The sequence below is a fragment of the Pyxicephalus adspersus genome, chromosome 1, assembly GCF_032062135.1.
Source record: "Pyxicephalus adspersus chromosome 1, UCB_Pads_2.0, whole genome shotgun sequence".
Taxonomy (NCBI): Eukaryota; Metazoa; Chordata; class Amphibia; order Anura; family Pyxicephalidae; genus Pyxicephalus; species Pyxicephalus adspersus.
In genome coordinates this window covers 117,173,709-117,191,442 of record NC_092858.1, presented here as the reverse complement: position 1 = coordinate 117,191,442, position 17,734 = coordinate 117,173,709, and the positions used below count along the sequence as shown (strand labels likewise).

The following is a 17,734-nucleotide window of genomic DNA, read 5'->3' as shown; positions in this document are numbered from 1 at the left end:
CAATTTTCACAAGTTTGCCCCCAATATCTTGAAATTGGTTTAATCTGGGAGCGTAAATTTTAGTTTTTAGTAGCTGGGAGGGTACCTTCTGTATAATGAAAAGTCTTAGGAGATATGAAGATTTAAACACAGAATATGATCTGCAGCTTTCACACACTCAGCTATCACACTGCTGCGGATTACTTTATTATACACGTCCACCTGGGTGGGTAAATTTCACAGACCGCTATTTTGGTAAAACAGGCTGATCTGCTTTCAAGTGCTCCGCATTGATGAAAGCGGAACACTGGCTGTCCCACCCCCATCAGCTAACATGTGCTTGCAGCAACAAGAGGGGACAACAGCAGTGCCAGCCCTCATGTGCTATCACATGGTTAAATGCATGAACCACATTTTAACACTATATAAAAAACTATGGCTATCCCTTTTATATAATGGGGGAAAAAAAATTATATATATATATATATATATATATATATATATATATTTTTTTTTTTTAAACTATTTAAAATTTTTGAAAATTTAAAATCCTCTATCTTTACCACTACAGTGGTAACTGAAGGGGTAACCCACAGGCTTCTGGTAATATCACATATCCCAAGGAGGAGCTGTGAGGTGCTCCTTGTACATCATCTGAAACTTTCCTATAATTCCTTAAAAAAAAAAAATAAAAAAAAAAATACTTTATGGGATTACACTCTTAACAAAAACATGGGAACACTAGGAATTCGGGTTGAAATACACTGCACTGGACCATTGGGGCATGTTTAGGGGAAGGCATTAGAAAGTTGGAAGAAAGTATAGGTTAAGTAGAATACGGACACAATATTAGTGGTTACTGGATGTGGTTACCCATGGTGCCTAAATTATATTAGGCTGGACATGTACTTTAAAATAAGATAAAAAATTTTGTAAAAATTTGGTCTAAAAAATTTAATCTGCGGCTCTGGCCGCCACCACCCCCTAGCAGGATCAGGAGAAGAACCCCGCAGACCAGATCTACCCTACGGACTCAACCCGCCCACTCTCCCGTCGCAGGTTTCATCCCCTTTAAGTGACATACGGCTTCCCATGCATACCCGGTCCAGAGTCCGTGCATTTAGTGAACCATAGGTCCAAAAAGGTTGGCGACCACTGAACTAATGTATAAGGAAGGTTAGTTAAAAGAACATGGAAACAAACCAACACAAAAAAATATACAAACCACGTTCTGTAAATGCCTGGTCTCCTCTGTCTTGAATACGACTGAAAAGCTCTCCCCCATCAAGACTGAAATGTAAGAGTCAAGATTTAGAAACAAAAAAGTCAGCAACAGAATTATCTACATGGTTTAAACAGTTACTATAAAATAGGTGAATGCCCAAGAAAAAAATCACCACTCCATATTTATATTAAATAAAAGGGAAGCAGTGGAGAAATTAGGTTCTCTCCTATCAGATATAATTCAAGCAGTACCTAAGCTTCTTTTGTTAATTAAACCCCTTTTACAATCAATTCTACACAGAGAAGTCCCAAAACATTTGTATATGTTTACGGCTGCAGATGGAACAATATTTCCAAACCTTTGGGTGGGGACTACAATGTGGGACACAATGTGCACAAAAGTCAGCCATCCTTCTCAGCACTACACAAGTCCTAATACATGCATTTGGATCAAAAAAAAGTTATAAAAATGCATTACTCACTGAAACTGTATTTTTGCCCATTTATCTGTTTATCAAATACCTAAACTCAGAACCACAAAATCGAATCTGGCCACAGAGGTTTTTTCCCCCACTCTAAGGCCAAGTGCATTTTTTTTCCCCATTTTCTCAAAGTTTTTGTGCCACACCAATTTGGTAGCAAATCTAAATATATATTGGAAATAAATAATAAGAAAAAAAAAAGCATGTTGCTTTTAATTTTTACCCATAATTTGCACAACCCTCAATAATAACTGCAATATATAACCACCAAAGTCTGTTGATCAAAAGGAAATTACATTAGTGCGAGTATTGTGTAACATAGTAGAATCCTAAAGCTTAAAGTGAACATATGTATACTTTAGCAGAACTGTAATCCCCCAACAATATTATGTGGTGCAATAGAGGAAAAGAAATGTTTCATGTAAAATTGTGGGACCATACCGAGATACTATTTATTCAGATTGATAAAGGGTACAAATTACCACAACAGTAACTTTTTTCCTTCCCAGTTACAATACAACCTTTAATTTGTTAAAATATAGACAAAAAAATAATTATTAGAGATGTAAGCAATAAATATTCAATTATGTGAAAATAATGTTAAACATTCGATAACAAGGTCAAGTCAAATCTTCTATGAAAAATTCAAAGTAGAAACTACTACTGGATGACCAAAATTCTACCTGAAAGTAGTCTGATTTGCTGTAAATACTATAATGTTTCCCTGTGGTTGTAAACCCTGATTCTACCATATTTCTCCATTGAGGGTGGGCATTTTTAAGCCATTTTACCATATCCGACAGTCTGTGCTGGGGTCTGTTTCATTTTTAAAAGGTGTACAGGATTTTAGGACTTGCACTTAATTGTTCATTACCCCCACTATTAGAGGATTAAAAACGTGTTCTCAAACACCTCATCCTATATCCCTTAATGAGTTGCAAGGTTAAGGAAGATCTCTATGACAAAAGGCTAAATTAGCGTGCCCATTCTTGAGACAAACTATAGGCTTTTAGAGAGAAGGTATATGGTTTCAATACATTTGTATTCCTATTGCTCATCTGACAACTTTGAAAGCCTCTACCTTTAAAAACATCTGTTAGGACTGCAACAAAATTTGAAGATTTTGGTCCTGTACATACCAAGCGATATACAAAAATATCGAAGATATTCTTTAGAAGAAAAAACCCTTTAAAGCACTATAAAACAGACTGTGTCAAGCACAAAATCCACTTTGGATCTATTACGTATGATTACAGTGGCCAGACGCACACTGGGAATCAGGCATCACGTGTGTAAACGCTAAAGAGTCATTGACATGCTTAGCTCTTCAAATAAGTGCAGATTGGCAGAAAGAGCAACAGGACAAACATTAATTATTTTTTTTGTTTACAAATAGTACAATTAGTGTTTAAAAATCAAATGTAATTTGATAAAACTTAACACTTTGTACATTTAAAGTTTTATGACAGACCAAACTTTAGCAATGCCTTAGTGGTATTACTATCAATATTACTACTAAAAAGCAGACTTACCACTCCATAATGATGAGCAGGCATTTTCGGGACTGGTAGAGATTTTCGTAGACATCAATTATCTTTACAATATGTGAGCACTGGGATGCTCTCCAATGCAGCTCGACTTCCCTGCGTGCTTTGGGACAGTCCTGAAGCATCTATCAACAGGGAAAAAATTATAGGTTTATCAGACAAACCATTTCATTACATTTAATAAAAAATTTGATTCTCTTTATAAGTTAGTGGATTCTGTCACACATAGAATATTTGAGAATCTCCCAGGAACTCAAAATTTATCTTGTGCCCCTTTTTAGGGATGCATACCCAAATTAAAAGCACTAACAATTGTACAACTTCTGTAAACAAAAATGTAGAAAAAAAACTAATACCTGCTAATACGTTTTTAATAGGAATAAGGTAAAAATGTGTTTTTCTCCATATCCAGAATGATCAAGCATATATTGGTCGGTATTAATGTTTTCCAATAACACTTCTGCTCTTAGTAAAAATACTTTAAGGTTCAAATTCACACATTGCATAAAAGGAAATCAACAATCAGCTTATCGATAACAAAAAAAAGGGATGGGAAACCGTAAAGACGGTAGCAAATGCGTCCATTTTGCTCCCGACGTGTGTCGTGTTATAAAAAAAGAATATCTGTCACAGAAAGAAGAGAGGGAGCAAACCCAGCTGGTAACAGAGGAGATAACAACAAAGCAATCATCATGAAGGATTACAAACTTCATTATCCAGAAATGGGTATACCAGAGGAAATGCACACAAAAGCTGCCACCAATTACAAATGATTGTGAGATCTTCTCATTTCCAAACTCTGCTGTGAAAAGGTTAGCTAAACCAGACAATTTCTTCAAAATGACTCCTGTAAATTACAACAGGCTTAGTGCCCCTTGATTCTTACTTTGCAGCAACTCAAGAAAACAGATTTAAAATATGCTTTTACCTCAAAAAATGAACAGTACATAACATTTCAGAAGGTAAACATACAAGAAAAATGTATTTAAAAAAAAAGGGGGGTTACTAAAGTGCTCCTCTGCTTTATAGATTTGTTAAATGCCTGGATAAAGCTTTATTGAGCTTTTTAACAAGAAGGAACCCTTGAAATATCTTTCAGGTCTTAAGGGGACCCCAACTATAATTACTAAAGCCACAGATCACATTACATTAGCTTGGTTGTCAGTGGGAAGAATGCCTTTTTAGATTGCTGGCCAGTGGGAACAAAAATGCTACTCATACAACTACTTCACATGCTTTCATCTGGTAATCCTGCAAGTAACACACTTATAGTCCCCTAGTTGGCTACATGTACAAGAATATTAATAGAAACAGGAAGCGAGCCATAGGCACTCAGGCCTGATGTTAAACTTTTAATGATAAAAGGCTATACTCCCTTCTCTGTACATTCACCCAGGACTACATAATACCATACATTTTCACAGAACACTAGAACATACTCTTTCATTAAAGGTTGCAATAAGCAGATAGTTTATAACATGACACCTTAGGGAGGAGAATAGGAGTTTTCACATTTTTTAGTGTGGAGAGCTAGTGGCTTTTTTTTTTTTTTATTTCATTTTAATTTGAAAATACAGCTGTCCATAGATAACACATCCTTCACATCTGTGATGCACAATTATCAGCTAACACTTTTGCCAGATCTTTATATGAACATCAAAGCAACTCCCTCTATGCCACGTAGTCTGTACACCCCTTCTGTCATTGTGAGGAAACAAAGCTTCTGATACATTACATTTTTGCAGGTGCAGACTGCAACTCATGGAAAAGGTTGGTTTTTAAGCTTAGACTAGTACGGTAATTGTTGAGCATTGTGTGGGCGAGGAACACCATCTTTGCATTTTATATAGGCAACTTAGTTACACCCATAAAATCATCTGCATACCTGTGTACATTGGCATTCCCATACTTTAGTGGCTCTTTTTCAATGGAAAATATTTGTACACAACGCAACAGGTCATTAGGCAGCATCAGTGTGTAAACTATAAGGAGTACTCCCTACCCCAAGACAATCCTGAGAAAATTATATATCCATCTGTCCCTGATCCAGGGTAGTGCAGGCCATGTATTTTTGGCAATGTGTTTTGTATCCATCATTGCAATTTTATATAGAGTTTCTGCACCACTGGCACAGGGAGAAAAACCTCTTCGGAGACAGAATGAAGAGTTCAAAGTGCACACATGACCCCAGCCAGAAAGATGTTGAAGTGTAGCTGGTGCTGCTGACAAACACCACAACCAATATAGTACTTGATTGGGAACAGGTAAGTTTAAAGTGGACCTGTGTGGTTGTTTTAATTTTTTTTTTTACATAATACCGTATTTTTTGCCATATAAGACGAAGTTTTGCCATGCCAAAACTTAGGGGGAAAAGTTAGTGCGTCCTATACGACAAATGTGTTAAAAAAAAAAATTAAAATATTATACTCACCCGATACCCGATCCTGCGTGTGTCTCTGGCTGCAGCGTGTCTCTCTTCTCTCCTCTGCCAGCATCGTGTTTTCTCCTGTCTGTAAAGCAAAGCGAAAGAAGCCGGCACAGCGCCACCTGCTGTTCCCTGTCCTAACTGCCGTACAATAGAAAAAAAGCACAGAGTGATCAGAAGGGGAATTTGAATGACAGTGATCAGAAGGGGAGTTTGAATGACAGAGTGATCAGAAAGGGAATTTGAAAGGTACAGAGTGATCAGAAAGGGAATTTGAAAGGTACAGAGTGATCAGAAAGGGAATTTGAATGGCACATGAGTGATCAGAAGGGGAATACCGGTATGAATGGCACATGAGTGATCAGAAGGGGAATAATCTTTCAGAAACTTTTTTTCTAGATTTTCCTCCTTTAAAATTGGGTGCGTCTTATATTCCGGAGCGTCTTATACGGCGAAAAATACGGTACCTCCTTTTCCCCTTCTGTCTTTATTGGTGCAGCGGTAAAGCCTTAAGGGGAAACCCCCAGCCTCCTAGGATATTTATGTCACTTATCCCAGGGGGCTGCTTTTCCTTTAATGTAAAAAAGATAAATAAAAAGCTCCCAATCTCAAACGTACGTAGGGAGATTTGCATTTGTTTTTTTACATTTAGATAAAGGCACGTTACCAGATCTTGCCCATGCGCAGTTCAAGATCGAGAGACATAAGGAAGAACCTATGAGGAAGAAAACGGTGGTGGTGGATGGAAAAGTAAGCCCCGGAAAGAAGACGAAGGCCAAGGCAGTCAGGGATTCACGGTATGTGATGTGTACATAGATCGAAAGCTTTTAACAAGTTAAATACTTTTTTTTTTCTTTTTGTGAAATCTCTGCTTTTAAGTCAGTCAGGAGTAGCTTACCATTTGTGAAATTAAACTGGTCTTTTTTTTCCCTATTTACTCTTTGCTGGAAAGGGGTGGGCTGCCTTAAACTTTGATCTTTGCAGTGTTTTCTCAAGCTCTTTTTAGCCGGGCGCAACATCTGGGACTTTTGGGTAACCACCCAGCAGTTTTTGGGTGGTTACTGAAAGTTTGGTTGGAAAACAGCCTACGGCTTCTTCCCAGTCATGAAAAAGAACCAGCATCTGCACATTTGACACCTGGCGGTAGTGAGCGGTATTAGTACCACTTACTGTAGCCCCTATTTGTTCTCTTTGGTACATGTAACATCTCCCCATGTGGCAGCGTTTCTTGGTGTGAGGATGTGGTTAATGTACTTCAATCTCACTGTCAGTGTACCAGGTTCTCCAATTATTGATTATAAAGTATTACAGCAACTTAAATTTGATTGCTCCCCCTCACCACCACATTTTTTCTCCTCTTATTGCTTATTAAGTTTCTTGGGGTGTTTTATCTTTTGAGAGTTTCTTAAATATACTATTGAGTGTGAACACTAAATTACATAATTATGTCTTTAATCAATCCTTTTAATATAATTCTGCGAAAACTGTAAACATTTAAAAAATGTCTTTTAGGAAATAACAAGTGTATCAAGAGAGTCCTCTTACACTAAATCAAATAGCCCAAACATCCCTGCTGTCTATGAGCTGATGTGGAAAGAATTCAAAACCTCACTGTTGAACTAGCAGGAAAAGAATGAATGAACACCATGGGTACTAAGCAGGCGTAGATAAACGTTGAAAACTAAGATAAACACGAAATGATGCAAGATGGAATACTAGACCAGTCTTAATTTGAATTGCCTTAAAAAAATAAGCAGTAATTACAGTAGAGTAAAGACAAAACCTGGCAAGGGGGTCAGAGGTAACCCTGCTTTTCCACAGATTAAAACTTTGAGGTGGGCATAAAATGTGAGGGGTATTTGTGCCAGGGATGGATGGTGGGGCAAGGTTATCTTTATGGCCCTATTAAGTACACTGTACAGCAGTGGTCACCAACTTTTTCTGACCTACGAACCACTAAACTGTACTGTGCATGCGCCGGGAGCTGTGTGCTACTCAAAGGGGAAGAAACTTTCCCCATAGTGACATCATTATGCCAAAACTTACCCATGCTACCATCGAAGGGCTGAGCCTGGGATGAGAGAGTGGGCAGGTTGTGTCCAGAGACACAGTCCGCCCACCAGCCTGAGCCTGTGATCCCTACGGGAGACAAATGGTCCGCTGCTATGGTAGGTGGGGGGCGCACTGGCTGGAGCCACGGACCACCAGTTGGCGACTGCTGCTGTGGAGCATAACATACGCCACCTCAAACACTAATATTTAGTCGCATTGAAAAAGAGCTCAAACATTAACATAGTTATTGACAAAACTTACTTATATACTGTGAATTTTAACCCATTCAATATTTGCTAGTTATTAACCACATCTTCTGAGGACCAAGTTCCTGACCTCACATAGGTGTTACTGTTTCATAACTAGGCTAATGTGCACATCACCTCCAGGGTAATAGACAGGTTACTTTAGAATGTTTTTTCATAAATAATAAATATAACACATTATGGTATGCAAAATCAAGTTTTCATTTTTTTTTAATGTTCACATAAAAGTTGCTGGAGCAATGTGCTCCAAGGAAAACCTTGTTTGATTATTTGTATAACCAGAACATGAGCTTTACACAGAAAGGCATGATTAGCCCAAAAAAATAACTGGCAAAAAACAAGAGTTAATATCAACTAGATTAACAGAAGTGATAATTTACTATATTCAAATCAGTGAAATATATGACTAGCCAAAGTGGAGAAATTGGAGATATCAAAAAAAATTCCAAAAGGTATGTCATAGCACACAATGTGCAGGAAGGTAGGGGAAAGGGAGCTGAGCTCTAGACTGCACTTGGCAGCCATTGGCAGTGAAATAGAAAGGCCATACACAGAATGTATTATAGAAGAGAAAAAAATTGGTGACGTAGAGTACACAAACAGAAGTGTATCATTGGATTTGCAGACAATGGAATTTGAAAGGCGGGCAAAACTGAAACAGATTGTTAGCAGGAGCTGGTAAAGAGTCCAAAAATAGTTGAGGTGGCACAGAGGACATGGGAGATAGGAAGCCAAGATCACTACTAGACCAGAAGCAGAAAAGATAATACTTGATGGTGCACAGAATAAACATGAGGTATTATCCTCAGTAGGCAATTGTGTGCCAGTCATTAACATACATGCACTGCAAACTGAAGGGTTTTTATTTGCACTGGAAACAAGCTGCTGGAAGGGAACAGCGTTAAAACATTTACCCTGTAGAACAGATGGTATATGGTTTAGGCACATGCACTTGGTGCAGAGGAGTCATCAAGTATGTGAAGGGGAATAGATGCTGCGTTTAAACACATAAACTGGGGTCTGGCTGCTATTAATGCCCATATACCAAGGACACATCACTCAGGGATTACAGTGCAGTTGGTATACTAATGGTTGAATGCATATGTACCTTAAGTAGGCAAATAAAGAGTTAATGCACATTCTCAGAGTAATAATGGAAAATTTCATTGTGGAAGCAGGGGGAAGGGTAGACTACTACCGAACTGACCTTTAATACTGAACCCTTGGGCTCAGTGACCTGTTTGTGGAAAGGACATAGTCATAGCCAAGATGCACATTTTTTGTAGTGAGATTGCAAGCAAATAATGCACAGAATTTTTCTAAAGGGGCAACTAGAGATTGTGTGCATCAGAGGAAAGAGTGCGAGCATGTGTGTGATGAAAATGGAATATTACTGGGGATAGGCTAACAGGGAATCTTGAACCTTGTGGTGGCAAAGGTCAGTGTGATGTCAATAATCACAAGCAATGCTAGAATACATCACTGGCAGTGAATGTTAAAAAAATTATTTTCTGGTAACAAAAATAAAAGTTACTTGAATGTCTGTATACAGTCCTAAAAGGGTTTACTGCTATATAATCTGAGAAATTCTGGGACAAACTTTAGGTATATAGAAAATCTCAGCATGCAGCCCTCACATGCAATTTGTCCTTCACCTAGTCTGCCAATTCAACCACTTCTGGAAAAGTAATTTTCCTTGCACAACCAAAGATCTTACTGCAAAATCATAACCTTATGTAACCTTTTTTATGTAGTTGCCAGAAGAGGAGCAAAAAGGAATACTACAGACTGTCACTAAAATTACAGCTCAGTGCCTGCTGACCTCACATCCAAGATAGCCCAGCAGCAGTCCCAGGAAATCTGGATGTCTATACAAGGCAACAGTTGCTTTAAGTAAGTCAGAGGAATATGGTCTGCTTGACATTAACACATGAGTGCTGACTATTGAAATTTAAATTTGCATGTTTCAGCCTAGGTCCATTCATCATAGCTTGTTTAAAATTTCAAGATTCTGTAACACCATTGAAATCTACAGATGCTAAATTGTATAGGTATTTATAACACTCTTGAACATAGCACTATTCAGGGGACTGCACCAGTGGGAGCATGTCCCAAGTAAAAAAATAATATTAATAATAATAAATAAACAGCATGTGTTTTTCCATAAACCAAAGTCAAATTACAGTCAGTAAAACACAATTTAAAACCCTGTGAATGGGTAAAAAGGTGTTAGCTGAAAATTCTGTCCATATGCCGTAAAAAGGTTCCTTGCTCCTTATGTGGTAGTAGTGATCTTTTTACACTGAAGCCTAGCAAGCCTCCACTAAGTCGGAGCTATAGCTCTGCATCACAGTACCTCATTCCCTGATAATAGCAGAACCTTAGCTTCTTAGGCAGTAGGGGTGTGTTGGATCTGTACAAATATACTACAGCTTCAATATGGATATCAGGAGACCTTTTTGCTCTTGGATTTAGTATGAGATATGTAGGCTGCTACTACTGACCTCCTGAAAAATGTTAGTTGTCAAAGAGCCTCAGACTTAAATACCTTCTGAGTCACTGACCTAGAACAAGCATTCTAATCAACATACTTGTTCTGGGTCAGCACCTCAAGTATTTCAGCCTTTGGATCAGGATAAAATCCAGGCAACTTGTTTTATTAGAAGAAGACATCAGCAATAACTTCTAGTCAACAAGTTCTGAGATTCACAGACAGATCAGTATGGGGAAGGTGGTAGCAACATAGTTGAAAGGTTAAGTGCAGCTCAGCGGAGCTACTCAAGAAAACAAGAAAGTGAATAATTATATGAATGGGACTCTCCACAAGAGATGAGCAAAACTGAAAACAGAGAAAGGCGAGTTAGCTCAGTGTTTCTTGACCGTCTCAACATGAGGGAACCCCCTTGAAATAATTTTCAGGTAGTGGGGGGAACCCCTGCTATATATATATATATATATATATATATATATATACACTGACCAAACATTAGTTATTATCTAAAGAAAAAAAAAAAAAAAAAAAAAACACACCTTATGTTACTGAGTTTTGAGAAGCCAGTCTCAATCATCATGCACCACAAGGATTAAAGTTCTTGAAAACCTTTACAAATGCCTGATCAAGCAGGAAATGGACAGGTGAGGTGTCTTACCTATCTCATGGCTCCAGGTTTCTGGCTGCATGCGCAGCATCAGCTTGGTTGCCAGGGAAACCTGACTTCCCTACTGTGTGCAAGGGATGAAGTCCCCAACACCTGCACGGGAGTTATCCCGGTCCAGCTGAAGATTATCTCCGGGAAGAAGAAGAGGAAGATGGCGGCCCCTTTTAATGGAACAACAAAGGTTGCGTCGCCTTAGTTTGGGTCAAATGCTGATTTTGTATTGGGGAAACAGACAACAACTATACCTAGCTTTATACCTTCCCCCTGGCTTCCTCTTAGTTGCACACCGCTCACCAGAGATCCCTCCGTTTGAGTGTTCATTCTTTTTCTTTAGACAGGTAAGAAGTAAGCCAATATACATATTTGATGTCAATGACAATACCATTATCTTACTTTATATATTTTGAAATTAGAACAAGTCTTTCACTGAGGTCTGTGTGACCTGTACTGTGGAAGAATACATTTGTCCGGCTACACTCGCAACCTTGCCTCTGTTATATATACTAAATGGTAATGGCCACATAAATATTCTGTCACACAAAACACTGGGCCTGATTAACAAAGAAGAATGGCCCACACATAAATAAACCAACCTCACTAAAAGAATAAAACACAGAACAGATAAATACATTACCAGTGTAATGGTAAAACTAACCAAAGTTGTAATCAAACCAAGTATACAATTTGCTACTTATATGTAAGCTTGAACTAGTCTATATTTCAATACAAGTCATCCTACAAGACATTACAACAGCACAAAAACTAAAACAGCACGACGTTGTTGCAGAGTGCCCAGTGCTTTATGTAATGTCCTAAAGAGTATTTAAAGATCATTTACTTTTCACTACCACAATCTAAAAAAGGAAGCTGATAACCAGCTGCAATGCTCAGCGTAGACTTTACAAGCACTGATATTTGTGACAGGTGTCCATCGCTGTGCTTCCATGTATACACCGTAATGATTTGCTTACACAGCTGTCAATCAAACATACTTGGGGCCTTTGCCAAAAATAGATATCCAGTGAAATCCTTTTAGGTGATACAAAAGAAAACAATAAACCCAAGAAGAAACAAAAATACTGTGTGATAACTTTTTTTTACAAAATATTCAAATAGTCTTGATGGGGAAATTTGACAAGTGTTTATGACTGCCACCAACCGTCTCGTCTGACAGCAAGTACCACGTTCACTATACACTTACAGATTGGAAGAAAAAGGGTCAGGACACATTATTACACTTTAAAAACCTGTGAGCAGGCTGGGCTTTATTGCTGAAAAGGACAGGTGATGTCCTTATGCAAGCAGCATTCTTACCTGCCCGATTGCTCCCTTCATCTGTCAAAATCATGGTGCTGCACATTCCAGCTTCCCAAGAGGTTGCCGGGATTAAATGAACTTCCGGGCGCCTACGTTATCATGGGCGAGGATGGGAAGGAAAAAAGAGAAGATGGGCGGCACCCATGAAAGAGAGAGGAATGGTACAGTATTAACCGAATTTAGTTTTGCTTTAAATGTGGAACTTGCAGTAAAAACAGCAACCAGGGTGATATGAGATCAGTGCGGTTTGATTCAATGAGGCCTATGGAGATCACCACTACCAAAGTGTCCATCATACATTTATAACATAGGATGGCTGCAGTAAAACCTCTGGTTTGCACTCTGGTCTTTGCAGCGCTATGTCCCAGGTTTGAACCTCGGCCAGAACACTATCTGCATGGAGTTTGTATGTTCTCTCCGTGTTTGTGTGGGTTTCCTCCGGGTAATTCAATTTCCTCCCACATTCCAAAAACATGCAGGTTAATTGGCTTCCCCCCGAAAAAAATTGACCTTAGACTGTGGTAATGACATGGGACTATGGTAGGGCCATTAGATTGTGAGTCCATTTGAGGGACAGCTAGTGACATGGACTTTGTACAGCACTGCGTAATAGCTATATAGCGCAGTGCTATTTAACATATAATAACTATATAATAATATAACTATATATTAATATAATAACATAATAACTATATAATTTTATATAAATACTAACTACAATACACAGCGCTATATAAATACTGTGTAATAATAATATTATTATTATTATTATTATTAATAATAATAATAAACACTAGTCCTAGTTGATTCATTAAAGTGAAAATCGGATGAGGCGATGGAGATCATGTCAATATTGCAGAAGAAATAATAATAGTGAATGACAGGTTTGGAGCCACATGAGGTAAGACATCTGTGTCAACAGCTCTTAAAGCACAGTGACCACAGCGATAAAAAAAAAACAAAAAACATCCCAAACCATTAAAACAGAGCTAAAGGGTATATCTGGTTCAAACTAATTTTCTTGCTGTCAGATGGAAGGGGTTAGAACACTTTGTGCTACGTTATCGATATCCTCACAGCCACAGAAAAAAATAAGGGTAACTTAGCACCTGGGGCTGAAATAAAAATGATTTTATTTAGTAAAAAAAGTGAAGGGTCACGGTAAAAGTAAACCTTATAAAGCAAAAGAAACAGCAAAGTTATGGGCTTTTTTACATTTTAAAATACCTAAACAATTAAAAATGTTACCATAGAAAAGTAGCCTTCACAACAATAAGGGGAGGTTGACTGTCACAAAGTCACATGACTGGCCTCTTCTCCAATCAGAGTGCGAATCTCTGTATTAAGCGATCCCAGGGGCAGAGCAGGTTTGTATTTTATGAATGGCTCATACCATGAAGGTAATTGGTGCTGTAAACATTGCTGTGTCCAGTCAAGAGATAATAATGGTTCAGCGCTGTGCTATAATTAGGTCCCTTAGTGTTCTGTATGAGGCAGCCAAGTGTGGTAATACACCAGTGACTATGACCAGATTACAAACATATTACAAACTTTCATAAAAACGGAAAGTCCATTTTAAAGAAAACCTCAACTACCGCACAGATTTTACTGACATCCCCACCAACCCTCCAATCACACGCCACTGGCAACCCCTCACCAACCAATCACATAATAATATGTAAACATGAATGGTTTATAAATGAGACCTGACAGTAATACAAAAGAAGATTCTCAACCCTCACCAAAAGCGAAGGAAACATATACACACAAACAATGCTGGCCTTATAAAAACATAGGACTGCATCACCTATTGGATGGTCACCAGAATACATGTCCCCATCGAAAGATTCCATGCCACTTCCTAAACCAGTGACAACCATCACCTTTTACCCTTCCTAACTTTATGTGTCCCAGTGACGAAACAGCATGAGGTAATCCTATGTAGTTCATGCACAGAGGGAGATGTGATTGGCAGCCCCTTCCCACAATCCCCTTTTACCTTTAAGGCAAACTTTTCCCCAGTCTTCTTACTGAAGATCTCCAGCACTTTCCCGTTGATGCCCAGTCCCAGCACCTGGTTGGTCACTTTGTAGTCATCGGTGATGGCATTCTTTTTTACTGGCACTATAGACTTAAACTGCTGTGGAGGCGGCTGCTGCTGCTGGACAGGGGGCTGGCCTAGTGTCGGAGGGTTCAGGAAAGGCAGCCCAGGGTTCATCATCCTTAATGAGAAATATAACAGGGCCAGGCGAGTCGGCAGGTGAAGGGGACAACTTAGTTTAGTTGTGTTTGATACCCCCAGTCGCAGTTTAGGCTCCTCAATATCTACCAGACGGGTAGAAATGAAAAAAAAAAAACCTTCCGGGGCCACAGGTCGAAGGGCCCCTGAGCTCTAAGTATGTGTGGGATCCTTTAAGGAAGTGGGGGAGGGGTCCTTAAACCTTCGGTTTAGCCTCGTAATACAAAGGAAAGCCCCAATTCCCAATAAACCGGTCACGGCCTCGGGAATACTCGGACAAAGTCGTCGATTACAATTGTTAATCCGAGCGCCGCTTCCTCACTCCGGCCCGACCTTCCACACTGGAGCGTTGAGGACTACAAAATGTTCCAACGCCGGATCACTTCCACCATTGACGTCACAGCCTCGCACTGAACCCCAGCAGCCGCTCTTAAAAGGGCCAAACACTTCTTAAGGCGCTCACCAAAGACTGTGTAGCTGCTGGGCCCTCTGCTGTGTGTGCAGCTTGTCCTGACAAAATATAGACGTTACTCATAATAAAAAGCAGAAACGTGTACTATTTATAAGTCATTTAGTTTATTTTGCTGCTACAAGATGTATACTGTTTTAAATTATTGTTACTTCTGTTTTTTGCAAATAAAGTTGAAGTGTGACAAAAAAAAAAAGCAGAAACATAAAGCCATATTACTTTAATGTCCATAATGATGGACAAGATGGCGGGTGTTTGCATTTCTAGTAGGGGAAGTGTTAGGGAATACATTGTGGTCAGATTCTGGAATTAAGAAGGATTTCAGTCCAGACCCACAACAGATGACAGAAAAGTATACCATCTGAGATGTTTATATAATAAAAGGAAATGGGAGGCTGTGGTTTGAACATCTTGGGCAGTAAATGGGTTCAGGAAATTCAGTGGTATCACCAGACACAGGCTAAATAAGGGGTCAGCAAACTTTTTGGCTACTAGGCTATTTTAGGAGGTCAAGAGAGCACAGTAGGCCGAACTCTCTCTCGAGTCCCGAGCTGATGGCTCCGCCCCCACCAGGGACGCCCCTGAAGGGAAACCCCTCTCCTCCACAATGCATAGCGAGGAGAGGAAATGTCCCCCTACCCTGGTGGCAGAAGTGTTAACACCAGCCGCAGTAAATAGGGAAGGGAGACATACCAAGGAGGCTCAAGAGCCGCGGGTTGCCTGTCGGCTGGGATTAGGTCAGATCGCCTAGGGGGGCATTAGGCCGGAACAGACTACTGGCTAGGCCGTATCGGGCCTAAAGGCCAGAGTTTGCCTACCTCTGGGCTAAGACAACAGGGCTATGTTAACAACACTGGTATTCATCCCACCCCTCAGACACGTTGTATTGACATCACCTTTGCTTCTGCCCTCTCATTTACCCCTTATATTCAGAACATTTCTAGGTCCTGACACTTTCATTTGCGCAACATCTCCAAAATCCCCCCCCTCCCTACCTGTCCCCAGAGACCTCCAAACTCCTTGTACACGCTTTTATCATCTCTCGTCTGGACTACTATAACATCCTCCTCTCTGGTATTCCACTAAACCCGTATCTCTCCTCTACATTTTATTATGAATGTTGCAGCTAGACTTATCCATCCTTCCCACCCCTCTCCTTAACTTGCATCTCTTTGTAGTTCTCTTCATTGGCTTCCATTTCACCTGAGAATCAATTTAAAGCTCCTGTGCTTTGCCTTCAAATCCTTCCACAGTTACTGTCCCACTTACATTTCTGACCTGGTAATAAAATACTCCTCCAGCCACTCTCTCCGCTCCTCCAATGACCTACTAATGACTTCCTCACTCATAACCTCATCACAGGCACAGATACAAGATATTTCTAGAGCTGCCCCAACTCTTTGGAATGGTCTTCCTCATCCTATTCGGCTACCTCTTACTTTCTGCTCAAAACCCATTTTTTCAAACTTGCCTACCCATCATCTTCTGTCGTTTGAAACCCCCACTATTTCTCATCATTACATATCTCCCTCACCTATTGTATGATACTTGCCCCACCTCCTAGATTGTAAGCTCTTCTGGGCAGGGTCCTCCCCTCCTCCTGTGTCATTGTCTGTATTCGTCTGTCATTTGCATCTCCTATTTAATGTACAGAGCTGCGCTATAAAAAAAACTTGTTTATTATTATTTTATTAATTTATTATTATAAAATAATAATAATGGCTACCGGTCTCAAAACATAACTCACCTTTTCCTGAAAGCTTTATGTCAGCCTACAAATGGGTTATTCCCATTGCTTCCTCCTACTCCCAGGATTGTAACTCAATAAATTGAAGGTAACCCTCACACTTGGTGTTCCTTCTTTTTCCCCTTCTTACTCTTACTCTTAAGTCCGATGATACTTGTTTGATTCTTGCTTCATGGCTAGAAGGATGCATTCTGACATGTGAGCTTCTTAGGTTACGGCCAGGCCTACATTGGACTATATGTGACTGCTAGAGTTAGCTGGACTTTGTTTTCATTTTTATCTAATTGAAGCCATTTCAACAAGTGTGGGACTCAAACTCTATTCGTAGAGAATGTAGAGTATGGTGCCTTCCTGCTATCTGTGCAATCACCTGTCACACTGCCTTTACCTCTTTTACTCCCCTATATCTTTTCTTATCCACACTTCCTTTTTACAGCTCCCTACCATGTACAGTACTCTTATAAAGTATAATAAAAATATATTTAGAACAGAAGGATGAACCATTTCAAGTGTATGTATGTGTGTATGCATATAGGCTGCAGTGCATGCACAACTATAACCTACTCTCTGCCTTTGGGGTTCTATTATCCCTCCTAGGCCTAGGTTTTATTGCCTAGTATTGCATTTTATATGTCTTTTTTATGTTTGGCACTAGCACATGGCTTTTAGAGGCCTGATTGCCATCCCACGTATAGCCATGGACTTTTATATTGCTCCTCCCACTCTATTGGTGCTCCTCATTGGCCCTAGGAATGGTGGAGCATTTGTTCTAAAGTCTGTACTGGACAGGGTGACTCTGAATATGATCAATATAAGATATGTTGATAAG

The 17,734-nt window shown here is 39.4% G+C and overlaps 1 protein-coding gene across 1 annotated transcript in view; it reads right to left on the bottom strand.

Annotated features, from left to right (window-relative positions):
* Positions 1–15,080, bottom strand: part of MAPKAPK2 (MAPK activated protein kinase 2) — a 33,820-nt gene extending 18,740 nt beyond the window's left edge. Inside the window, exons 1-3 of the mRNA XM_072411814.1 lie at positions 14,450–15,080; positions 3,218–3,357; positions 1,205–1,269 (exon numbers count right to left, since the gene is read on the bottom strand). Coding sequence (XP_072267915.1) covers positions 1,205–1,269; positions 3,218–3,357; positions 14,450–14,671 — 427 coding nt within the window. The 5' untranslated portion in view covers positions 14,672–15,080. The remainder of the gene's footprint in view (positions 1–1,204; positions 1,270–3,217; positions 3,358–14,449) is intronic.
* Positions 15,081–17,734: the final 2,654 nt, after the last annotated feature.